General features: G+C 46.0%; 2 protein-coding genes across 5 annotated transcripts in view; one reads left to right on the forward strand and one right to left on the reverse strand.

Annotated features, from left to right (window-relative positions):
- Window positions 1-18,552, forward strand: part of LOC121558353 (galactosylgalactosylxylosylprotein 3-beta-glucuronosyltransferase 1) — a 114,255-nt gene extending 95,703 nt beyond the window's left edge. For 2 of the 3 annotated variants that reach the window (XM_041871754.2, XM_041871761.2), the window contains 7 exons: window positions 7,207-7,362; window positions 8,038-8,180; window positions 10,299-10,370; window positions 10,469-10,980; window positions 15,621-15,917; window positions 17,116-17,222; window positions 17,507-18,552. In XM_041871754.2, the coding sequence (XP_041727688.1) occupies window positions 8,069-8,180; window positions 10,299-10,370; window positions 10,469-10,980; window positions 15,621-15,917; window positions 17,116-17,202 (1,080 nt within the window). In that variant the 5' untranslated portion in view covers window positions 7,207-7,362; window positions 8,038-8,068 and the 3' untranslated portion in view covers window positions 17,203-17,222; window positions 17,507-18,552. The remainder of the gene's footprint in view (window positions 1-7,206; window positions 7,363-8,037; window positions 8,181-10,298; window positions 10,371-10,468; window positions 10,981-15,620; window positions 15,918-17,115; window positions 17,223-17,506) is intronic. The other variant, XM_041871770.2, reaches the window with a different exon arrangement.
- Window positions 18,553-20,775: 2,223 nt separating this feature from the next.
- LOC121558337 (beta-galactosidase-1-like protein 2) overlaps window positions 20,776-25,634 on the reverse strand; it is a 40,310-nt gene continuing 35,451 nt past the window's right edge. For both annotated transcript variants that reach the window (XM_041871749.2, XM_041871742.2), the window contains exons 13-19: window positions 23,653-23,799; window positions 23,470-23,541; window positions 22,761-22,839; window positions 22,502-22,589; window positions 21,979-22,093; window positions 21,644-21,760; window positions 20,776-21,336 (exon numbers count right to left, since the gene is read on the reverse strand). In XM_041871749.2, coding sequence (XP_041727683.2) covers window positions 21,250-21,336; window positions 21,644-21,760; window positions 21,979-22,093; window positions 22,502-22,589; window positions 22,761-22,839; window positions 23,470-23,541; window positions 23,653-23,799 — 705 coding nt within the window. In that variant the 3' untranslated portion in view covers window positions 20,776-21,249. The remainder of the gene's footprint in view (window positions 21,337-21,643; window positions 21,761-21,978; window positions 22,094-22,501; window positions 22,590-22,760; window positions 22,840-23,469; window positions 23,542-23,652; window positions 23,800-25,634) is intronic.

A 25,634-nucleotide genomic window follows, 5' to 3' on the forward strand; every position in this document is an offset into this window, starting at 1 on the left:
GCTGGGACAACTACCTAGTCTACCTGGTATTGAGCTGGGACTACTACCTAATCTACCTGGTATTGAGCTGGGACTACTACCTAGTCTACCTGGTATTGAGCTGGGACTACTATCTAGTTTACCTGGTATTGAGCTGGGACTACTACCTCGTCTACCTGGTATTGAGCTGGGACTACTATCTAGTCTACGTGGTATTGAGCTGGGACTACTATCTAGTCTACCTGGTATTGAGATGGGACTACTACCTAGTCTACCTGGTATTGAGCTGGGACTACTATCTAGTCTACCTGGCATTGAGCTCAGACATTGGGCATTGAGAGACATGCAGAGGTTAGACTTCAGAGTCTTCAGATTTCTCATGTCAGCAGATATACATTTGGGAATGTTTTGACGTTGTTTTTCTAATGATTTCTTTATTATTAAGACCATAGCTTGTTCATCCTTTTCAAACAAGATGTATAACATAACACTGTAGAGAGAAGCTGAAGGCTGTCAGAATGCATCTGTTTTCCTGTTCTCTTTGAGAAAGGAAAGACAGACTGAAATGTTGACAGGTTGTTGTGCTGTACAATGTCCAGGTTGTGTTTGTCTTATTCTGATCCATCACAAAGTGTTGAGCTGAGGAAAGGGAAGGTGTTCTTGCAGCACTCCCATTGAGAAACATGTACCCTACATCACTGTGTTTTGTGAGCATGGATACAGCAACAATAGCAGCAAGCATGGATCTTTTTGTCAATACAGTGAAGTATTATCCATCTGTTCCACTTCCAGTCAGTCCATTCAAAATAGTGTTCCTGATTGTCATCCTTTCATCTGATTGGTCTGAATTCTCAGAAGACATTCTGTAAATTGGACGAGCTTAGTCATTGTGAGGAGAGATTGTTTAGAAATCTTGTGCACTTCAAGCAAATACACTCCCTACCGAATTACCAGGTCAGAGGCAATTTGCATTTATACTATGCCTCAATAAAAGACCGGGCCCCTGCTCTGAAGAAGAAAAAAAACATATTTGCAGTTCATTTGATCTTCCATCACAAAGTGTCTAAAAATATACACCCAGTCGATCTGCAGCCGACCAATATCTGAGCTGCAGCATACACAGACATCCTGGCTCACCGTGGCATTCATTCATTCCCATGCTTTTGGATGAGATAGGACGCTAATTGTTTCATAACATCACCATTCTCCATCCACAGCACCAGACTCTTGGCAAGTGACGTGGCTGCATGCTCTTCTCCCAGTATCCACATCTTAGGGAGAAATGAAAACAACCTGTCACTGCCACAGATTCCTTCTGTAAACAGGACCCACTGGGCACAGACGTCAGTTCAACGTCTAGTTTTGATTTATATTTGGTTGAGTTGTCAACTAACCTGAATTCACAGTGAAATCAACAAAAAATGTCACCTGCCATTGGATTTAGGTTAAACGTTAGGTTAAAAAAAAAACGAAATGCCTTTACGTTGATGGCTTTTTGCAAATCCCATAAGTTTTCCACGTTGATTCAACATCATCACATAGATCAGGGATCCTCAATTAGATTTCTTGAGTGGATGGTTGGGGGGCCGTGACATAATGTCAAGGCGACGTGTATGCGGGAGGCGAAGTCAAGAGCAGGACACCGAGCTACTGGCAGAACTTTACTATATTCAGTGCAACAAAACAAAGTACACTGGCAACCTCGACCAGCGAGGGAAATAACAAGACCCGCACACATGGGCAACTGCCGCAAAGACCAAAAACAATAACGCACAATGAGAAACAGAGGGTAGTAAAGGGAACACAATCAAACATAATGGGAAACAGGTGTAAACAATAAAGACTAAACAAGACAAACACCGAAACATCGATCGGCAGCAGCTAGTACTCCGGGGACGACGAACGCCGAAGCCTGCCCGAGCAAGGAGGAGGAGCAGCCTCGGCTGAATCCGTGACAGTACCCCCTTGACGCGCGGCTCCAGCCGTGCTCCGACCCCGGCCTTGGGGACGGCCAGGAGGACGCGGAGCAGGGCGAGTCGGATGACTCCGGTGGAAATCCCTCAACATGGAGGGATCTAGGATGTCCCTCCTAGGGACCCAGCACCGTTCCTCCGGACCGTACCCCTCCCACTCCACGAGATACTGCAGGCCCCCCATCCGACGCCTCGAATCCAAGATGGAATGGACTGAGTACGCCGGAGCCCCCTCGATGTCCAGCGGGGGCGGAGGAGCCTCTCGTACCTCACTCTCCTGGAGTGGACCAGCTACTACCGGCCTGAGGAGAGACACATGGAACGAGGGGTTAATGCGGTAATTAATGGGAAGTTGTAACCTATAACATACCTCGTTCAATCTCCTCAGGACTTTAAATGGCCCCACAAACCGTCGACCCAGCTTCCGGCAGGGCAGGCGAAGGGGCAGGTTTCGGGTCGAGAGCCAGACCCGATCTCCCGGTGCATACACCGGAGCCTCACTGCGGTGGCGATCGGCGCTCGCTTTTTGCCGCCTGATCGCTCGCTGTAGATGGACATGCGCAGCGTTCCAGGTTTCCTCCGAGCGCCGAAACCACTCGTCCACCGCAGGGGCCTCAATCTGGCTCTGATGCCAAGGTGCCAGGACCGGCTGATAACCTAGCACACACTGAAAAGGCGTAAGGTTAGTTGAGGAGTGGCGAAGTGAGTTTTGGGCTATTTCTGCCCAGGGGACATATTCCGACCACTCCCCCTGCCGGTCCTGGCAATAGGACCTCAGAAACCTACCCACATCCTGGTTCACTCTCTCCACCTGCACGTTACTCTCGGGGTGAAACCCTGAGGTAAGGCTAATCGAGACCCCCAGACGTTCCATAAACGCCCTCCAGACTCTAGAGGTGAACTGGGGACCCCGATCAGACACTATATCCTCAGGTACCCCGTAGTGCCGGAAGACGTGAGTAAACAGGGCGTCAGCAGTTTGTAGGGCTGTAGGGAGACCTGGCATAGGAATAAGACAGCAGGCCTTTGAAAACCGATCCAGAATGACCAAGATCGTCGTATTCCCCTGGGAGGGGGGAAGGTCCGTGACGAAATCCACCGAGAGGTGAGACCACGGTCGTTGTGGAACGGGTAGGGGTTGTAATTTCCCTCTGGGTAGGTGTCTAGGCGCCTTACACTGAGTGCACACCGAGCAGGAGGAAACATAAACCCTCACGTCCTTAGCCAAAGTGGGCCACCAGTACTTTCCAATAAGGCAGTGCACTGTCTGTCCAATACCAGGATGGCCAGAGGAAGGTGACATGTGAGCCCAATATATTAATCGATCACGAACCTCGAGCGGCACGTACTTCCGACCCTCTGGACACTGTGGGGGAGTAGGATCGGTACGTAACGCCCGCTCAATGTCCGCATCAACCTCCCATACCACCGGTGCCACCAGACAAGACTCCGGAAGTATGGGAGTAGGCTCAATGGACCTCTCCTCTGTGTCATATTGTCGGGACAGGGCGTCTGCCTTAGCGTTCTGTGACCCTGGTCTATAGGTGAGCGTAAACACAAATCGGGTGAAAAACATAACCCACCTAGCCTGGCGAGGGTTCAGCCTCCTCGCCGCCCGGATGTACTCCAGGTTACGATGGTCAGTCAAAATGAGAAAAGGGTGTTTAGCCCCCTCAAGCCAATGCCTCCACACCTTCAGGGCTTGCACCACAGCCAACAGCTCCCTGTCCCCCACATCATAATTGCGCTCTGCCGGACTGAGCTTCTTAGAAAAGAAAGCACAGGGGTGGAGTTTAGGTGGCGTACCCGTGCGCTGAAACAGTACAGCACCGATCCCAGCCTCGGACGCATCCACCTCAACTTGGAACGCCAAAGAGGGATCCGGATGCGCCAGCACCGGAGCCGAGGTAAACAGGTCCTTCAGATGCCCAAAAGCCCTGTCCGCCTCAGCCGACCACTGCAGATGCACCGGACCCCCCTTAGCAGAGAGGTAATGGGAGCTGCTACCTGCCCAAAGCCCCGGATAAACCTCCGGTAGTAATTGGCAAAACCCAAGAACCGCTGCACCTCCTTCACCGTGGAGGGAGTCGGCCAATTGCGCACGGCTGAAACACGGTCAATCTCCATCTCCACCCCTGACGCGGACAACCGGTGTCCCAGGAAGGAGATGGACTCCTGGAAGAACAGACATTTCTCCGCCTTTGCATACAGGTCATGCTCCAACAGTCTACCAAGCACCCGACGAACCAGGGACACATGCTCTGCGCGGGTAGCGGAGTATATTAGAATGTCATCAATATACACCACTACACCCTGTCCATGTAAATCCCGGAAAATCTCATCCACAAACGATTGGAAGACTGAAGGAGCATTCATTAACCCGTATGGCATGACGAGGTACTCATAGTGACCCAAGGTGGTACTGAATGCTGTCTTCCACTCATCTCCCTCCCTAATGCGCACCAGGTTGTACACGCTCCTGAGATCCAATTTTGTGAAGAATCGCGCCCCGTGTAATGACTCCGTCATACTAGCAATCAGAGGGAGAGGATAGCTATATTTGATGGTGATCTGATTGAGACCACAGTAGTCAATACACGGGCGTAAACCCCCATCTTTCTTCTTCACAAAAAAGAAACTCGAGGACGCAGGGTAAGTGGACGGCCGTATGTATCCCTGTCTCAGCGATTCGGCGACATATGTTTTCATAGCCGCCGTCTCCTCCTGAGACAGAGGATACACATGGCTACGTGGAAGCGCAGCACCTACTTGGAGGTTTATCGCACAATCCCCCTGTCGATGGGGTGGTAATTGATTTGCCTTCTCTTTACAGAAGGCGAGAGCCAAATCGGCATATTCAGGTGGAATGTGCATGGTGGGAACTTGGTTCGGACTTTCCACCGTCGTGGCCCCTACGGAAACACCCACACACCTCCCGACACACTGATCAGACCATCCCTTGAGAGCCCTCTGTTGCCATGAAATGTTGGGGTCATGAGACGTCAACCAGGGAAGCCCCAACACCATGGGAAACGCAGGAGAGTCAATCAAATACAACCAAATTATCTCCTCATGGCCCTCCTTCGTTTTCATCCTGAGCAGCGCCGTGACCTCCCTAATCAACCCAGACCCCAAAGGGCGACTATCTAGGGCATGGATAGGGAAGGGCACATCCACTGGAACTATAGGAATCCCTAACTTATGGGTGAAATGGCGGTCCATAAAATTCCCAGCTGCGCCTGAATCGACTAGTGCCTTCTGCTGGGAATGAGGAGAAACCTCGGGAAACACAACTTTAATACACATATGCGCAACAGGGAGCTCTGGGTGAGTTGGGCGCCTACTCACCTGGAATGACTCATCAGTGCGCGGCCTACTGCCTCGATTCCGAGGAGACCCTCCCCAGCACCGACCAGCAGTGTGTCCTCTGCGGCCACAGTTGGTGCAGGGGACGGCCTCTCTCCTGGTCTCTCTCCTAGTACCAGCACCTCCGAGCTCCATCGGGGTCGGCTCGGAAGTGCTGGGGGATGGAATGGACGGCCCCGAGTCCGGACGTCCGCGGGTAGCCAACAGGGTGTCCAGGCGAATTGACATGTCCACCAGTTGATCGAAGGTTAGGTTGGTGTCCCTGCAGGCCAATTCCCGACGCACGTCCTCCCTCAGGCTACATCTGTAGTGGTCGATGAGGGCCCTCTCATTCCATCCCGCGTTGGCAGCCAGTGTCCGGAAGTCCAGTGCGAACTCCTGCACGCTCCTCCTCCCCTGTCGAAGATGGAATAGACGTTCACCCGCCGCCTTACCCTCTGGTGGATGATCGAATATGCGGCGGGTGAACTCTGCATAGTTGACTGTGTCGGCGTCTATTCCCCCCCACTCGGCGTTGGCCTACTCCAGTGCCTTGCCAGACAGACAGGAGATGAGGGAGGACACGCTCTCGTATCCCGAGGGCGCCGGGTGAATGGTTGCCAGGTAGAGTTCCACCTGGAGCAGGAAACCCTGACACCCGGCAGCTGTGCCATCATAAGCCCTCGGGAGCGAGAGCCGAATCCCACTGGACCCCGGAGATGAAGCGATGGGCATAGCTGATGGTGGTGGTATCGTCGGAGGAGGTGTAGACCAACTTCTTCTTTCCCATCGCTCCACGGTTTTCACCACCTGTTCCATGGCGGTGCCGAGAGCCTGGATCATAGCCGCTTGTTGTTCTACGCGCTCTTCTATTGATCCAGCTGGCACCGCCGCTCCTGCTGACTCCATGTCTAATAGGTGCGTTATTCTGTCAAGGCGACGTGTATGTGGTAGGCGAAGTCAAGAGCAGGACACCGAGCTACTGGCAGAACTTTACTAGATTCAGTGCAACAAAACAAAGTACACTGGCAACCTCGAACAGCGAGGGAAATAACAAGACCCGCACACATGGGCAACTGCCGTAAAGACCAAAAACAATAACGCACAATACACAATGAGAAACAGAGGGTATTAAAGGGAACACAATCAAACATAATGGGAAACAGGTGTAAACAATAAAGACTAAACAAGACAAACACCGAAACATCGATCGGCAGCAGCTAGTACTCCGGGGACGACGAACGCCGAAGCCTGCCCGAGCAAGGAGGAGGAGCAGCCTCGGCTGAATCCGTGACACATAATTACACAAATAATTCATAGACTTCAAATTGACCGCAAGAAGCCCAAACATATATAATATTTGAATAAAACATAATTATTTCAAACCTTGCTTACATTTGTATACGATCAGATGTGTCTCTCTATTAAGCGTGGGAATACTTGGGAACAGATTTCCAAATGTTTAATCACATGGAGCTGAATTCCTGGTGTTTTTACAGGTTATGTCCAACAATTAAAATGAAATTATTTTTTTTGTTTGCGCAGAAAACTTGGGGGGCAAATAAATCCTCCCCGCGGCCTGCCAGTTGGGGAGCCCTGACATACATTTTTTTATTTGTTATGATGGTTGAGAGAGGGATATTACATTGTGGATGCACATGCAGCCGAGGTAGATTGCTAGGCAACCTTGTCCGATACTTGAGTACAGTTATTGACTCCTAGAGTTGACATAAGTTGATGTTGTCATCTTTGGAGTGCTGGTAAACATGGGGCTTGGTTTCCGGAAGGGTTTGGTTTACTTAACGTGCACATGGTCCGAATAGCATCCTAATGTGACTGATGTCATGTCTTCCTATAATGTGACTGACTGATGTGGTGACTAAGCACTGGCCGGTTGTCTTCCATCTAGGTCTCCGGGTGGTGTTTCCTGGCTGTGTGAGGAGGAGGCATGGCTGGCTGAGATGTCGTGGACGATCACACCACTCTGCTCCACGTGCTGCTGCTGTGCGGCCCCTGCTCCTCCAGCTGCACCACTGATGGTGCCATGATCCAGTTCTAACCGTGGGTGAGGAATCATAGTCATTTACCATACTCATCAACATGTTTATCACAATACATTACAGCCATTGTTGTAATATGGCCATAGGTATGCTTATGATAGGCTTTAATGAGTGCATGATACCATATTAGTCTCACAGCACGGATGCCTTCCACAGCACAAACACATTGATCCATCAGTCTAATCGCTGATATTCCAAAGCAATGAAATGTGCATATTCAAAAGGGGTAAAATGATTTGTTCCAGATAGTGCCTGTCTGTAAACAGTTCTAGATACTCAGGCAGCACAGCAATGGCAATTTCCTCTGAGGACTTCCCTCTGCCTACTCTCCACTGAGGCAGAAAGAACTGCTTAAAACTCTTCTTGACCCATTTCTTTATCAGTGGGAGGCTTTTATGGGGCTTATGTTGTGTCAGATGCATTCACACTTAGGAAATTAAGCCTTCTGCCTGACAGCATGTGTATAAATTGAGTATATATACGGCGGGAAGATAAACAGAATTGACGTGGTATTATGTTGCTGTGCTAAAAGACTGTCACCTTCCTCAGGGTAGAAAAAGTCAGTGGCTCTCTCAGCCAACCCACCACATCTTGTCATTTTGAAATAAAATGCAGAGTGGATTATTTAGCTAGCGGCCTTTGTTGTTGACATGTTTCTTGCTCCTCCTCTCTCCTGGCAGGTAATGAAGAGACATAAAACCAATCCTGGAGATGCCGAAGAGAAGAGACATTCTTGCCATCGTGTTGATAGTGTTACCGTGGACTCTGCTCATCACCGTTTGGCACCAAAGCGCAATCGCTCCGCTGCTTGCCATCCGAAAGGGTACATCCTCCACTTTCTCATAGGTCCTCTGTTGCATGGTGTAGGACTATTCAATAGCCAATTCATCCAATCCAATCAGGTCACATGCCCAGTTACAGAATATCATGGTACAGTACAACAAATGCCTTCCACAGGGTCTGTTATAGATCCCTACGTGGTGGTGTGCGTCATCAGATTGTAATATAGGTCATTTGTCAGTTAAGGCTATCCAAAATGCACTTCTTGGTAAGTGGCCTTTGATTCGCGCAGCCCCATCCGCAGCCTGTGCTTGGAGTAAAGCTAATTTACTCTCAGCATATGGTCTTCAGCAGCCATTCAGCTAATCTATTTAGCAGTTAAACTGTAGCAGACTTTTCAAATCAAAAGGAGACTAGATTAATTTCTAATGCCCTTTAATCAGCATCTGAAATAATAATCACTGTTCCCTAATGGCTTCCAGGCAGGCTTTATTGAATCTCCTGAGTCAATGTGTTTATGTGGCTTCTACATACTGTACACAAGCCTGAGACGTTATCACACTCTCACATTATGACCCCCCCCCATAAATGTGACCCTAAGTGACCATAATAAACCAACAGTGTGATATGTCAAGTACAGTACTCTGTCTGGTGAACAGAACCATATTAAAAAGGCCCAATGCAGCTGTTTTTATCTCAATATCAAATCATTTCTGGGTAACAATTAAGTATCAAAAAGAAACAAAAATAGCTTCTTAACAAAGAGCAATTTCTCAAGCAAGAATTTTGCTAGGACTGTCTGTGCCGCTTTCTTACACAGAAAGCAGTACAGGTCCTAATCCAGGCACTTGTCATCTCCCGTCTGGATTACTGCAACTCGCTATTGGCTGGGCTCCCTGCCTGTGCCATTAAACCCCTACAACTCATCCAGAACGCTGCAGCCCGTCTGGTGTTCAACCTTCCCAAGTTCTCTCATGTCACCCCGCTCCTCCGCACACTCCACTGGCTTCCAGTTGAAGCTCACATCTACTACAAAACCATGGTGCTTGCCTACGGAGCTGTGAGGGGAACGGCACCTCCTTACCTTCAGGCTCTGATCAGACCCTACACCCAAACGAGGGCACTACGTTCATCCACCTCTGGCCTGCTAGCCCCCCTACCTCTACGGAAGCACAGCTCCCGCTCAGCCCAGTCAAAGCTATTCGCTGCTCTGGCACCCCAATGGTGAAACAAGCTCCCCCACGACGCCAGGACAGCGGAGGCTATCCTAAGTTGAATGCACCAATTTGTAAGTCGCCCTGGATAAGAGCGTCTGCTAAATGACTTAAATGTAAATGAGTGGTCTGAGTGAGGGACCTAATTGGACGAACCTAAGGGGAGGGATGTGTAACCTGAAAGCTAGCCATTATTGGCAGAGAGGTTTGAAACTCTTTGTTATTGTTATTATTAACTTATACCGCCTGGTGATGTCGCCAGGTAGGCCAAAACTCATTCCCACCAAAACAGGCTGAAATTTCAGGCAGTCTTTTCAAACAGCTCTTACACTAAAACAGCATTATCATCATTTTCACAGTATTATTCCAACCTCATTGTGGAAATATATATAAAAAAACAGGAAAATTCCATTTTTGACACCACTGGGCCTTTAAGGTGACAGTAAATCAATAGCGTTCTTTGCCTCCTTCCATTTGCCATCAAGGTGAAATGTAGGATGTAATATAGGCAGGTGTCCACAAATCATCTGCAGCCTTCTCTTTGTTTTGTCTTAAAAGGAGCAGGGGGTTGCCAGAATGCTTTCTGGCAGCCACCGCAGAACATCTGGCCATCAGGAGATTGTGTTAATCTGCTGTGTGATGCAGAAATATCATTTTTATGTCTGAAGTGAGAACCTCCGCTCTAACTGAGCGCCGATAAAAATTGCCATTAGCTATGGAACAATCTGGGGAGAAATGAACTACCTTAATGATCCAATAATGATATTCTATCCATCATAGAGGGCTATGAGGGCCACATAATCATAGCTCCACTACTGGAATAGACCCTGTCCCTGCCATGGCTGTTCCAGCTGAATGAGTAGAGGCAGCCAGTGGAGCCGCTGCCCTAACCATACTGTAGCCATGTTGTCCACTCACCTCACGCTGCCTGCTTTCGCTTTTTGCAGCCTGTCACCACCTAGTAAAAGAGATCTTTATCATACCAGAGAGGCTTGCAGTCCATCGACACCGACTCGCAGGTACTTGCCTCTTGGATTGTGTCACCGGAGATTATACAGCGGGCAACCCCGCCCCCGGGGCGTGCTAATGCCTTACATGTCTTCCTGTTCCCCTGCAGATGATGGAGCCGACGGAGGGCGGAGGGAGGCGGGCCAGGCCAGCGACTCTAAGGAGTACTGCTCCTCTGATAAGGACATAGTGGAGGTGGTGAGGACGGAGTACGTGTACACGCGGCCGCCGCCATGGTCCGACGTGCTGCCCACCATCCACATCATCACCCCCACCTACAGCCGCCCGGTCCAGAAGGCAGAGCTGACGCGGCTGGCCAACACCTTCCTCCACGTGTCCAACCTGCACTGGATACTGGTGGAGGACTCTCAGAGGAGGACCCCGCTGGTCACACGCATGCTCCGGGAAACGGGCCTCAACTACACCCACCTGAACGTGGAGACTCCCAGGAACTATAAGTTGCGTGGGGACACGCGGGACCCCAGGATACCCCGGGGCACCATGCAGAGGAACCTGGCGCTGCGCTGGCTCAGAGAGACCTTCAACTCCAACAGCAGCCAGGCAGGCATTGTCTACTTCGCTGATGATGACAACACCTATAGCCTGGAGCTGTTTGAGGAGGTCAGTACAGGCCTCTCATGGCCACGTCCAGTCCACTAGATTCACTTTAGTAACACTGAATATAATGGTAGTGGGTAGTTTACAACACATAATGTACATATTTTTGTCGTTTTACACGGCTCCTAATTTAATTTAAGAATTAATCGAATGTATTTTAACATGAATGGTGGCTACTCCTACTCCTAGTAGTAATATATTGTAGTTATTGCCTGAAGTATTTTGATTCCCATTACCAACAACAGTGGTTGAGGATAAGTTTGAACTTGGTAATCAGTGCCTCAGGCCATCCATTTTGAGTCAAGACACATTGGCTTGAATGGATGCTGTTGAGCCCTGAGGCATTAGCCTCAGGTCTTGTTAGTGTGAACGGGGCAGGTTGTAAATGGTGCGGTCTGTATCGATGGGCCTGTCATTACCTTTCCCTGGAAATCAGGCAGAGTGCTCTCCCTCTCCCTAGAAGCCTTCCATCACTTACACCCAGCACCAGCGCTCTTTATAGGGGAGAGTAACAACCTATAGAGCTGAGCTTGAGCTAGCTGCCTCTGGGCTGACCGATAGAGAGAGTCAGTGAGAAACCACTCCGACCCAACTGTAGCAGTAAATATCAGACCATTCTCATCGACCTGCTAACAGGTGTAAGTCATGGAGGGGATGGCTATAACAGCTACATGCGAAGAGGTTGAAAGTAGACATCCATCCAAGAGATTGCAGTTGGATATGTCATGTTGTTGTGATCTGGACTTGAATTAACCTGAATGGAAAGATGCCAGCGTGTTCAGCTTGACCTGACATTTGAAATATGAAAACTGGTACAAATTAAATCATTCATACACTATTAGAAAAAAAGGTGCTATCCAGAACCTAAAAGGGTTCTTCAGCTGTCCCCATAGGAGAACCCTTTGAAGAACCCTTTTTGGTTCCAGGTAGAACCCTATTGGGTTCCATGTACAACCCTTTCCCCAGAGGGTTTTCCATGGAACCCAAAAGAGTTCTGCCTGGAACCAAAAAGGTTTCTACTTGGAACCAAAAAGGGTTCTCTTATGGTGACAGCCGAAGAACCCTTTTGGAACCCTTTTTTCTAAGAGTGTAATGTCATGAACTCTTGCCCAGAGTTGGCAATAATATGATGTGGATACACAGGTTACAAATACAACGGCGGAATCAAATACATACAGCAAGGAACTGTAATGGCCAACCTAACCTTCTGGTGTTGCTCCATTACACTACATTAGGCAGATTCTCTCACCCAGAGCAGAAGCAAGATGTTCTCAAAACCAGCAAAATTGTGTTTCTCTATACCCCGTTTTAAGTCCAAACCAAACCATGGGAAACATTCCATGTCGAGAGACATGGGCAGAGACTCTGCTGTAAATTGTGAAAATTAAAACACACTATATATACAAAAGTACGTGGACACCCCTTCAAATGAGTGGATTCAGCTATTTCAGCCACACCCGTTGCTGACAGGTGTATAAAATCGAGCACACAGCCATGCAATCTCCATAGACAAACATTGGCAGTAGAACGGCTCAGTGACATTCAACGTGGCACTGTCATGGGATGTCACCTTTCCAACAAGTCAGCTCGTCAAATTTCTGCCCTGCTAGAGCTGCCCCGGTCGACTGTAAGTGCTGTTATTGTGAAGTGGAAACGTCTATGAGCAACAACGGCTCAGCCGCGAAGTGGTAGGCCACACAAGTACACAGAATGGGACCGCCGAGTGCTGAAGAGCGTTGCACGTCTGTCCTCATTTGCAACACTCACTAACGAGTTCCAAACTGCCTCTGGAAGCAACGTCAGCACAAGAACTGTTCGTCGGGAGCTTCATGAAATTGGTTTCCATGGCCGAGCAGCCAAGCTAAGCCTAAGATCACCATGCGCAATGCCAAGTGTCGGCTGGAGTGGTGTAAAGCTTGCCGCCATTGAACACTGGAGCAGTGGAAACCCATTCTCTGGAGTGATGAATCACGCTTCACCATCTGGCAGTCCGACGGACGAATCTGGGTTTGGTGGATGCCAGGAGAACGCTACCTGCCCCAATGCATAGTGCCAACGGTAAAGTTTGGTGGAGGAGGAATAATGGTCTGGGGCTGTTTTTCATGGTTTGGGTTAGACATGGCGGGCTTCGCCATCAACCTGCGGCTCATTCTCTTCAAGCCCCAGGCCTACTTCAAGCTGAGGGGAGTGTAGGGAGGCTACCAGGAGAGCAGCCTGCTTCGGGAGCTTGTCACACTCAACGACCTGGAGCCCAAAGCAGCTACGGGTAGTTCCAGTGAAGGGAAATCTTAACGCTACAGTATAGCCTACAATTATATTCTAGTCAATTCTGTGCTTTCAACTTTGTGACAACAGTTTGGGGAAGGACCTTTCCTGTTTCAGCATGACAATGCCCCCGTGCACAAAATGAGGTCCATACAGAAATGCTTTGTCAAGATCGGTGTGGAAGAACTTGACTGGCCTGCACAGAGCCCTGACCTCAACCCCATCGAACACCTTTGGGATGAATTGGAATGCAGACTGCGAGCCAGTCCTAATTGCCCAACATCAGTGCCCGACCTCACTAATGCTCGTGGCTGAATGGAAGCAAGTCCCCGTAGCAATATTCCAACACTGAGTGGAAAGCCTTCCCAGAAGAGCGGAGGCTGTTATAGCAGCAAAGGGGGTACCAACTCCATATTAATGCCCATTATTTTGGAATGAGATGTTCGACAAGCAGGTGTCCACATACTTTTGGTCATGTAGTGTAGCTCATGAAATATGCATCTGCCATAGTTAAACAACATCACTGTAAAGGGGTGCATTAATTATTAAGCTTTCATAAAAAATGCTTATGTTGCCTTTCCAAAGCCACAAGGAATATTTACAGGCAGCGCCTGCATCTATTTTTATCATATGTATCCTTCTGTATCCTTCTCCTTCAGCATCCACATTCAACATTGTGAACCAGATCACTTAGAACAGAATATATCACCTAAGTTGAATACTTTTTTAGATTATAAAATAAGTATTTGATATAAAAGGTAAATAGAATGATATTGCTTCTGGTTTAGGTATCATGTGGTGTACTGATGAAAATGGGCCACAGTTTAGGAGTTGAACTAACCATTTCCTACTGTGTTCTCTATTGACTAAGCCATCAATTCCATATATTAAAGACAGATAATCAACCTATAGCAGTATAATCACCCGATTACAATATCAGTCTGTTTCTGATGACAACTCACTTTAGAGCCTCTGTGAACCAGTACAGATCCCCATCTCCTCACTCTCTCCCGCGCTCCAGATTGATTAATACACCTGGATGTCTGCCGTCTCCCTTTAAAGTTTGGGATTAGTTTCCTTTGTTGTGCTCTGACTTCAAGAACATAGGCAGACTGTCTCTGTGGGCCTCCCCCATCACTCGCCTCGCCCCAGTAAAGGAAACATAGTTTACACACACACAGACAGAGAGAGACAACAGGAAATTTAGCACAAACACTTAAAATTCACGACAATTGGGCAGCACTTTGTGGCATTTCCACTTGCTCAGCTCTAAACTGAGGAGGGATGGGGTACTGTTTCAGCACTGATTCCCGTCAGTGGCAGCATTGGAAACATTCATTTTCACATTGTAGCATGGAGGGGGAGGGGCAACCCCCCTGACGATGATCGAGCAAGTTTCATTCCAGAACCAAACCCTTGAGGAAAACAGCTATTTCACTCGTAGGAAAGATGCATGATCTAAACTTGTGATAAAAGTCAGTTTTCTAATGAACAGAAATCACACGTGACCCTTGGGAGAGGGTGATGTCATCCCTAACACACAATCATGCGAAATGTTATCTGGGTGGCTAGCCTGGCAGAGTCCTGGTCTCGGTGGCCCAGATGTGTTTCCAAACTGCACTCATAAACCCTGGCCCCCTCCATCCTGTTCTCACACACACGTCTCCTCTCTGATCCCCTGGGCTGATGGGTGATCATCAGATACGGCTAGAATACTGGGACACACACAGAGTGAGCCCTGTTTCCACAGTGTTGTCCTACCCACCCACCCACCACACAAATCTCCTCTCCCTGCTACACACTTCCACAACAGTACACCAGCACCAGTATTATTGCTACTGCTTTGAGTGTGGATAAATGACTCTACAGTTCAGCCCTCCTTATTAGAACACTTCCTTTCATGATTTGGCCGGCTCTCTCTCGCTGCCAGTGGCGCAGAATTACAGTCGACAAAGAGCGGGCGGCCGGGAGATCGTTTGATGCTGGAAGACTAAAGGACAAATCTGAGCCTCTGAGGAACGGAAGAGGCTCGGCACCTTTCAAGCATCTCCTCAACCAACCTGCTCTTCTTCTCCCATCCACTCTCTGTAATGGCCCTGGTCCTCAAACCCACTTAGCTCTGTCCACATTTGCTCTTCTTAGGCTGGGTCCATCAGGGTGGCCCTGCATGGCTCCTGTGATACATGCAACATACACAACGTAGCCTTCAGCTCTATTTGTATCATTGTTTGCAATGAAAACTATCGTCTCCTGTAATTACTGTATCTTGCCTTTTTGGCACATCTCGTATAGACACTGATACACTGATCCTGTTAATTAAAAATACAAACAGCACAAAGATGAGTAACTCTCTCTGTCCTCTCTTCCTGTCTATCCAGATGAGGTCAACAAGGAAGGTATCTGTATGGCCCGTGGCCTTCGTTGGTGGTCTGCGGTACGAGTCGCCCAAGGTCAACGCAGCGGGGAAGGTGTACGGCTGGAAGACTGTGTTCGACCCTCACCGGCCCTTTGCCATCGACATGGCGGGCTTCGCCATCAACCTGCGGCTCATTCTCTTCAAGCCCCAGGCCTACTTCAAGCTGCGGGGAGTGAAGGGAGGCTACCAGGAGAGCAGTCTGCTTCGGGAGCTTGTCACACTCAACGACCTGGAGCCCAAAGCAGCTAATTGCACTAAGGTAGATAGAGCAAAATAGATGCTTTCTTTTTACATGTTATACTCTGTCATTTTACACCATAATATCCTCATTTTACCTATTGGTATTTTATATAATGTCAGGCAAATGTGAAATCCATACTCTGATGATCCTCTGTCTGGAGGATCCAACTTTAGTGCAGAGGCAGTGGCAAGTTCACTCTCTCCAAAACAACTTCATATATAACCAGGTGCTAAAAATGTCAGCGGATCGATTAGGTAACTGGCAGGCTCCCCACACATAGTGGGAGTGATTGTAAAAGGCTTAAGGGCACGGTGTGGTGTTTCATGCCCACTTCATCTCCGACCTGGCTGTTCCCTGCCTGGCCCTGGCCGTAGCCCCAGCTGCTAAGCCTCTCCCTGGGCAGAGAGGAGTCACCCAGGGGCCTTAGCTCACCACCACTCACACTTACAGGATGGGATATTCAGCCTGATTATATTCAGGACTCCTGGAGGGGAGTAGATGAAAAGAGGGGGGTGGAATGGAGCAGGGGGCGTCCTAGCATGCATTCAGCCCAGATGAGCACAGGGAGAGGGATGAGCCGTGCTCCTGCACCTCTCCTCCTTATAATCTACCTCTTCAGACGCAAGTGTGACTATTAACCTCATCTACACCTGGGTAAAGTGGGAGTTGGCTCAGGGTGGAGGCAGCTCAAACATGCTCCATGCATAATTCATTACTGAGGTGGAGGAGATGAAAGGTAGGGCTGCTCAGAGACTGAGGGGAGAGAGGAAGAAAATGAGCTCTATACGTCGATTCATTTCCACCATCAATCTCCTGGATGTGTATCCAGTCTCCAGGGCCAAATCATCCCACTCCAAAGGCTTGATTGGGGCTATAGTTACCGGTACGTGACGCACCCAAAAGAACTGAGCAGCATCCCTTACAAAGAGCCAAAAAGAAGAGCAAGTACTTATTTTTCCAATACGGCCACTCTCTATTCACTATCATATAATGTTGAGCAGGGCCGAGCTGACACGCCGGAGTACATTGTTATAGATAGGTTTCCAATTGTACCATCTGTACTGCTCTTGTTGCTATATCTAGAAGTAGATGCTCAGAAGAACATCACCACAGCCCACGCGGAGAGGAGAGAGGAGAGTGGAGGAGTGGATGGGTGTGTGTTATATCGTGAGAGTGCTGCCTGATGCTGATTATTTTCTCTGATATTTCTCTACAGATTCTCGTTTGGCACACTAGGACGGAAAAACCTGTCCTGGTAAATGAGGGAAAGAAAGGATTTACAGACCCCAATGTGGAGATTTGAAGTTGTCTCCTTGGGCGATGGTAAAGAGACAAATTATTCAATTGAGTGCACATCTCAGACTTATTTTACAAATGTATATAAAAAATATTTGTATGACCTTTGGCGAACAGGGAAATGGTATACCAATGATAAGCACATTTCGGGATATTGTTTGACTTATCCATTGCTTTTACAGACACCCACATTTTTGGGCTAAGGTCACTAATAACTGTAAGCGTTATTACAACTATACTGATCTGTACTGCAAATTGACTTAATTATGAATGTGTGTAATTTCTCAGTGAGTCCATGCTCTCTGTTCCAGGTGGTTGTCTAATATGGACCCTGAGAAGAAAAAAAGACCATCTCCCAGTGCAAACAGTGTTCATGTCTTATCATCTCAGAAAAGACTGCCTCAGGGGCCAAATCCTAATCCCCTTGACTGAAACTAAACACTTTTAATATCGGGATTAAAACAGTACAAATGTATCATATTAAAGCACAGATAGTACAAGATGGCAATATTTATCAGGTTAAATGTTGCCAGCAGCACCAACATGAAGCAGATGGTGAGAGCTGAGCCATTAAGGATCAATGGGAGATCGATGCTCTCTGAACCTGCATGGCACCATACTGCATCTGTAGTGTCCTAACACGAGACAGCACAACCAACATTGCAGGGAGAGAGGGAGCTAGGCAGCCAATGAGATGGAATGTTACTGGCCTGAACAGGCTAATGAGATATCCATTGGCTTTCCCTCTATAGACGAGGATCTACAGGGGAGGAGATGAGATCCTGAGATCTTAGTAGGGTCTGTAAGAGACTGAAGGATCTGATTGGACCCTGAGTCCCGGATACCTTTAATAGACATGTACTGAAATGGCCTCCACGTCTTCAGACCTAATAATCATGGAGAATCCGAACAAGTAATCTCTCAGAAGATCAATTCTACTTTCAGCAAACACTGAAAGTTCAAAAAGGGAAGGAGTGTCCTTTTTGTATAACTAAAACTATGTTTTCTTTTATTTAAAAAAAAAATGTTTTGTGTGTTTTCATGCATTTTCTTGCTAGTTCAATACTACGGACTGACTCAAGGCCTCCATTTTGAAAGCTAAAGCTGGGGCACCATCCATTTTCAGTGTCATTCTCAGACAATTCAGTGTACTGAAGCTATTCACTTGAAATAACTGACATCAAGATGGGCTCCTAACGCTTGGGAGACACAATATTACAGGTCAAAGTCCCAAAACTGAAATTAGCACTTCAAAAGCGCCAGTGACGGTGATCCTAAATGGCAACACATGTACATACTAATTTAACACAGGAACAATTAGAGGACTCATAGTAAGGTCCTCTCAGATAAAATGTAACTACTGAATTTATATAAATGTAAAATAAAAACTATGAATTGACTTAGGCATTGCCAAGAACACCTCACTGTATGACAACAAGCATAGCACTCCTGTTTTTCCATCACATGACATGGACAGTATAACAGCACATCACCACGTTAGGTTTAACCCAACTTTGTGCATATGTTATAGTATTCCCATTACCCAATGATGAGCAGTTTGGCAGATGGCCATATAGTATGCTGGTTTATATAACCACAGTAGCTAACTAGTAGAGTAGGACAAAAGAAAGTAATTGAAGTTATCCAAGCTAAAGGCACTGACAGTCGAGATATACAGTAAAATGTGCATAAGCATCCAGGTTCACAGTGCGTATTGCCTACGTAAGTTAGATATTTGCGCTCATACCACAGCTACATCTATAAGCCCACTGCAGTGTAGAAATGTTACTGTATACCTCAGTTTTTATCAGAGGTAGACAGACAATCATGCTAAAATGTTTCCAAGAAACAACCCTCATTCATTAATGGGTCTATGAACTGTAGGCGAGTAAGAAGGCAAATCAAATATACCATAAAAACTAGAATAAGATCATCTGCTTTGGACAACTAATAGTATGATACCCCATGCTAGAACCCCAGTCTGCAACACCATTCTATCCATGCATGCTCAATCATAGTTTCTTGCCCTGACAAAACTGTACCATATACGGGTTGAAGTTAGTTTTGCGACACACTTTGTGACAATTCTTGGCAATTGAAGGCAAAACGTAATGACAAGCACAATGGAATTGGTGTTACGCTCAGCTACACCTTTACAGTATTATGGTTTCATGTCCGTTTCAATTTCTTAATGTATCCTTCAGTTATACCTCAAATGTAGGGAAAGACACTAATGGCAAACTATGAAAAAGGGAGATCAATGACCAGGATAGTTATGGCCTATTCAATTATCCAAAGCAGTATTAGATCAGATACAGTTTTCCCATCAGGTACTGTTCCCCCATCGGATACAGCTCCCCAAAAAATATGCTCCCCCATCAGGTACTGGTATTCAAATGGACATACCAACATGTAATTTCTGATCACTTCTATTAAATAGTATTGTTTCATTGAGGAATTCAAACCTAATGTTTTGAGATCAAACAATGTGTGTGGCTCTTAATCTTCATGTTGACTTCATCTTCAGCCTTTGGATTGCACAGCAAATTACCATTAAGATCATTAGGCAAGAATCAATGTCTTCTGATCTGTTTCCATTCTTCAAAATGTCAAGTAAAGTCTGTCTATTATGCAAAAGTCAATAGTAATATATTTATTTATGTATTTATTTGAAGTATGAATGTCCTCTTGTCAAATTGAATTATAATTGAACATTTCTTTGTCCATGTTTGCCCCCACCCCCTTCTTTTCTCATCGCTGCCTCTTACCCACTGACGTTCAGAATCCACACACAGACAAGCTCTTCTGAGGTCACATTTAGGTTTGTGGGCAACATCAACAAACTGAGACAAAACATTTCATTATTTTCCATCAACTCTGTATTGATCTGACTTCAATCGCTATCAATATCCTTCATTTTCAATTACCTTTCTTAGAATTGATTGTGTTCATTAATGTGATTTTAGGAAACATGTTTGGGCCTGTCTAGAGAGCCCTGCAGAGATGAACCCAGACATCAATAAGAGATTAGTTATACATAATGGAAGTACAATTTAATATCTTGGACATTTAATGGAGCTTGCTCCTACACTGTTGTAATCACTTAAATAATCAAGTTAGCTGTAGTACTCTGATGGTACAAAACTCAAACTTCTCCTTCCATCCCTGTCTTTCTCACACTCTCACAGTTCAATTAACGAGCGATACTGTTCTGACAGTCAGAAACGGCTTAATGAAATGGAACAGCCTTATCACGTGTTTAGCTTCGTAGTGGTACATACAGTACATAATGTAACAAAGGTGATGGCTCATACTAGGCCCTAAATGCTTTCTTAGGGCAAATCACAATTTCCTCCACTCCCCCTTCCTTTACCTACTTTGATCCACAGCCATCTTCCATCCTTGTGTGAATCACTTCTTCTGCATGTAACTCTAAAGGTTGTTAATTTCTCCTCATGACTCCATCTCAGAGATACCATATTACATTTATCAAGACAAATAAACAACTGAAACGTGAAGTACTTGACAAATGTCTTTGTATTTGAGAGTCTCCACTGCACTGATCGTTCAATTTATTTCACCATCACACGTCACTGGTTCATCTCAAAAGAACAATGTATGTATTTGCTGTCCAATCAAAGAAAATACAATATAGTGCAAGTAGATGTGTCCTTGAATCCGGACAAACACCTATACATTAAAATACCTGAAATCTCCAAATTAGTATCCTCTGACAAAATTCTCACAATACACATATGTAAAGGTAATACACAAACAACAAGTACAAAACAGTTATTGCTGTACATTGCAATACAGATATTGCAGTGACCCATCGAATATAATGAAGGCACAGCTACCAATGCAAGATATAGTAGGATGTTTAATTAGTCTGGATCATTCAGAGGCTGGGTCTTCCCGACAGGAAATAAATGCCATGTGCAGTGATGTGCATCGATTCTGAGTAGCTATCCAGCTAGGTCCCTGATGGCAGGCAGAGTATGAAAATGTGAGAGGATGGAACTCCTAACCATACATCCGTTCCACCAGGCCATCCTCACTGTACGTCAACAGTCATTCCAAGGTCAGGCTCCATGGCGAATTGGATTTTACCATCAGCTTCCTGCTCCTCAAACACAACGACCTGAGATCAACAAAAACAAAAGGCTCTGAAACACAGCAGAGGTCAACACAGCAGTAGGGTGCCGAGGCGTGGAGACAACATGTTCAGAGGAAAGAGAAGTCGCCTGAGGACTATTCCCGCAAAGCACTGCCAAGTTCAATATCATCAAACCCACGGGGTGGCCCAGCCGCTATAGCTGTATATCAAAACTGTTGACCTGTGATGTTCCTAACAGAGGCATCTGGGTGAACTCCTGTGGAGGGTGTGAGAGATTTTTCCAGGGAACCAGTTAGAGACAGAGAGGCAGTAACAGTTACGGCATCAGTACCTGATTGTTTCCTTGGTTAAGCCAGGGGGCGGGGAGGTAGAGGGTTTGCTGGGGGCCCATGGACCAGTGGCGTCCAAGATTCTGCCCGTTGATAAAGACCACTCCTTTACTCCAGCCCTGTGGATAAAAAAACACTGCAATCAGTGACTTGAAAATCAGAGTTTAGAGTTTCTCTGGGATCTTCATTCATCACTATGTTGGTCTGATGTGTGATGCCTACTACACTAGCTATCAATAAACCAGAGATAGGCCTACTACACTATGCATCAATAAACAGTATGGACAGGTGGTGCTCTCTTTCATAACCACAGAGCCTGTTGGGCTGCTTTACTCACAGGCAGTCTGATGAAGGTGTCTCTGGGATGGCCGCCCACATACAGCTTTCCCTGGAAGAACCCTGGGAAGGAAGGCTTCTGGAAGACAGAGTTCCACTGGCTTGCTGCACTCAGTCTGAAACATGGGAGGAGATCAACCTATTATAACACAGGAAATTACTGACTAATACGATTCCTCGTCATATTTATTCATGTAACAATATCATTTGTGAGAGTGTACAATGGCATGGCTTCAGTCGTGGATATATAAATGGTTTTATACCACTTCTGATCAGTGGGCAAGCATCTTCAAGACGGCGCTAATTTCCCAGCTGATTATAATGGGGTTTTAACATGGTATTGGGAAACCACATGAAAAATATGTTATTTCTGCAATCTGGCATTGTAATTCTACGCTCAGTGAGAACCAAGAAGATAATCAACTCAACAGAATCAGAGCTAGGCAGGAGCAATGACAGAGACTCAGAACAGAACAAATAAACATGAGGACGGAAATTGAAAGATGTACATGATCAGTACAAACCTATTTACAAAGCCAGGCTTCATATCCAGACTATGAATGATAAAGTTTCGTAGCGGGGTATTGTTCAACTCAATGTCTCCGACAAGACCTGCAAAATAAGCCAAGGCTGAAATAAGGCAGTCTTTGATTTTCTAAATTCAGTGGTTAATTAGCTGTTTTTGAGCACCTATACTGAAATTATTTACTAATAGATGTGTCTAGTAATACAACCACAAGGCTAATACTGACCCAGATACAGTAAGTGAAACTATCGAATTACCTTTACGCTGTTCATCTAGGAGTTTACCAGAGTTCAGTCTCCCAGAGTTCTCCACGAGTAAACTCAATGTTCTCTCCCCCTTCAATGGAAAGTACATAAAAGATGTGGAAACAATTGGAGGTGTTATCTACAGTCCACAATGCAAAGTAGACTAAATAAAGACAATAGAGGAAATGTGGCTTTCAGTTGGACTGCAGATAATAATTGATCAAGTCCAATCTGCTGCTGTGTGATAGAAAAGCAGCATGGATTTGTTTTCCAATAACAGGCAGGTGTAAAGTTAGTGATTGTGATTCCTCCTTGTTAGAACAACATTTGTCTGAAAACTTTCTGTTGGCGTAATCCTGGCACCTTAGTGACAAACGCATTTATCAGCATCACCAGAGGCTTTCACCTCTAACATGGTGTTGAATATTAACTAGCCAGTTTCGAAAGCAGCTCAGCAGCACACCTATAGCCTGAATACAATTTAAATTGTCACATTGTCACATACACCGGATAGCTACAGTGAAATGTGTTGTTTTACAGAGTCAGCCATAGTAGTACGGCGTCCCTTGAGCAAATTAGGGTTAAGTGCCTTACTCAAGGGCACATCGAGAGATTTTTCACCTTGTCGGCTCAGGTATTCAAACCAGCGACCTTTCGGTTACTGGCACAACACTCTAACCGCTAGGCTACCTGCCGCCCGAAACACACACTATCACTATACCTTTCCATCAGGCAGTGCAAACTCCAGCGTCTTATAGTCCAGAACTCCAACAAAGAGTTTGTCCACAAAGACCTAGAAGACAAAATAAGTTTATTAGTACAAATAATCTACTGACATATATCATGCTAATATCATGAAATAATGATGATATAATGTCATGTAGCTGTGTCTGTCTGTACTCACCAGGGCTCTGTCTCTAACATTTTTCTTGGAGTTCAGAAGGCCTCCGCTGCTGATGGTGGTCTCATATAGAGTGTAGCCATAGGACTGACCATTGTTATTGTTGACAGGAAGGTTTTCCATGTTGACAGGCCCCTCTGACTTCAAGGGCTACCGTAGGACAAAACAACAACAACATCCTATCTAATCTGACATGATTATATATTATATGACACAGTGACTTCAGGAAGTATTCATACCCTTGACTTATTCCACATTTTGTTGTCTTACAACCTGAATTCAAAATTGATTAAATAGATTTTTTCTCACCCATCTACACACAATACCCCTTAATGACAAAGTGAAAACATGTTTTTAGAAATGTTTGCGAATGTATTGAAAATGAAATACAGAAATATCTAATTTACATAAATATTCACACCCCTTTGCTATGACACTCCAAATTGAGCTCAGGTGCATCCAATTTCCTATGATCATCCTTGAGATGTCACTACAATTTGAGTCCACCTGAAGCCAATTCAGTTGTTTCTCCATCATTGGGAAATTGAAAAAATACGGAACTACCCAACAACCAAACTGAGCAACCAGGCAAGAAGGACCTTGGTCAGGGAGTTGACCAAGAACCCAATGAGCACTCTGACAGAACTACAGAGTTCCTTGGCTGAAATGGGAGAACCTGCCAGAAGGACAACAGTCTTTACAGCACTTCACCAATCTTGGCTTTATGGTAGAGTGGCAAGACGGAAGCTACTCCTGAGAAAAAGGCACATGACGACACACCTGAAGTTTGCAAAAAGGCACGTGAAAGACTCAGAGCATAAGGCAAAATATTCTGTGGTCTGATGAGACAAAACTTTTACTCTTTGGCCTGAATGCAAACGCTACGTCTGGAGAAAACCAGGCACAGCTCATCACCTGTCTAACACCATCCCTACCGTGAATTACTGGTGGTGGCAGCATCATTCTATGGGGACTGGGAGACTGGTAAGGATCGAGGGAACAATGAATGAAGCCAAACACAGGCACATCCTTGATGAGAACCTGCTTCAGAGTGTAAACAACCTTAGACTGGGGGGCGAAGATTTACATTCCAACAGGACAATGACCCCAAGCATACAGCCAAAGCAATGCTGGAATGGCTTCAGAACAAGAATGTGAACGTCCTTGAGTGGCCCAGCCAAAGCCCAGACTTGAATCCCATTGAAAATCTGTGGAAAGACTTGAAGATTGCTACTCACCGCACTCCCCATCTAATTTAACAGAGCTTGAGAAAATCTGCAGAGAAGAATGGGAGAATATCCCCAAATCCAGATGTGCAAAGCTGATACAGACATACGTAAGACAACTCAAAGCTGTAATCGCCACCAAAGGTGCTTCTACAAAGTATTGACTGAGGGGTGTGAATACTTATGAAAATATATTTCTGTACATAATGTTCAATAAATGTGCTAAAATTTCATTTTTTTAAATCTCCCATTGTGTGTAGATAGGTGAGGAAATAAAATATATTTAATCCATTTTGAATTCAGGCTAACACAACAAAATGTGGAATAAGTCAAGGGGTATGAATACTGTATGTATAATATAAAGTTCAAGATACATTTTTAGACAGCCAATTACCATAATTATGAAATACATTCTTTCTACAAGTGTCTGGATCTAGATGGTGGGAAAGTAATTGTCGTCTCAGAAGGGAGCAAATTACAGCAACGGCTAGTGAATAATTAATGGTCTACGCAAGTACGAGACGCACTGCTACGTTTGCCCAGAAAATAAACAATGAAGAGAGCATGTAAGGAGGTCTAGTCTAGTGATACAGCATACATCCAATTCTAGTGGTACGTATAAAACCAATTCTAGTGATACGGTACACAACCAATTCTAGTGATATTGTATACCACCAATTCTAGTGATATTGTATACAACCAAGTCTAGTGCAACTGTATACAACCAAGCAGTCCAGGCCAGGTCACAGCAGACAGCAT

This window comes from Coregonus clupeaformis, chromosome 5, assembly GCF_020615455.1.
Source record: "Coregonus clupeaformis isolate EN_2021a chromosome 5, ASM2061545v1, whole genome shotgun sequence".
Taxonomy (NCBI): Eukaryota; Metazoa; Chordata; class Actinopteri; order Salmoniformes; family Salmonidae; genus Coregonus; species Coregonus clupeaformis.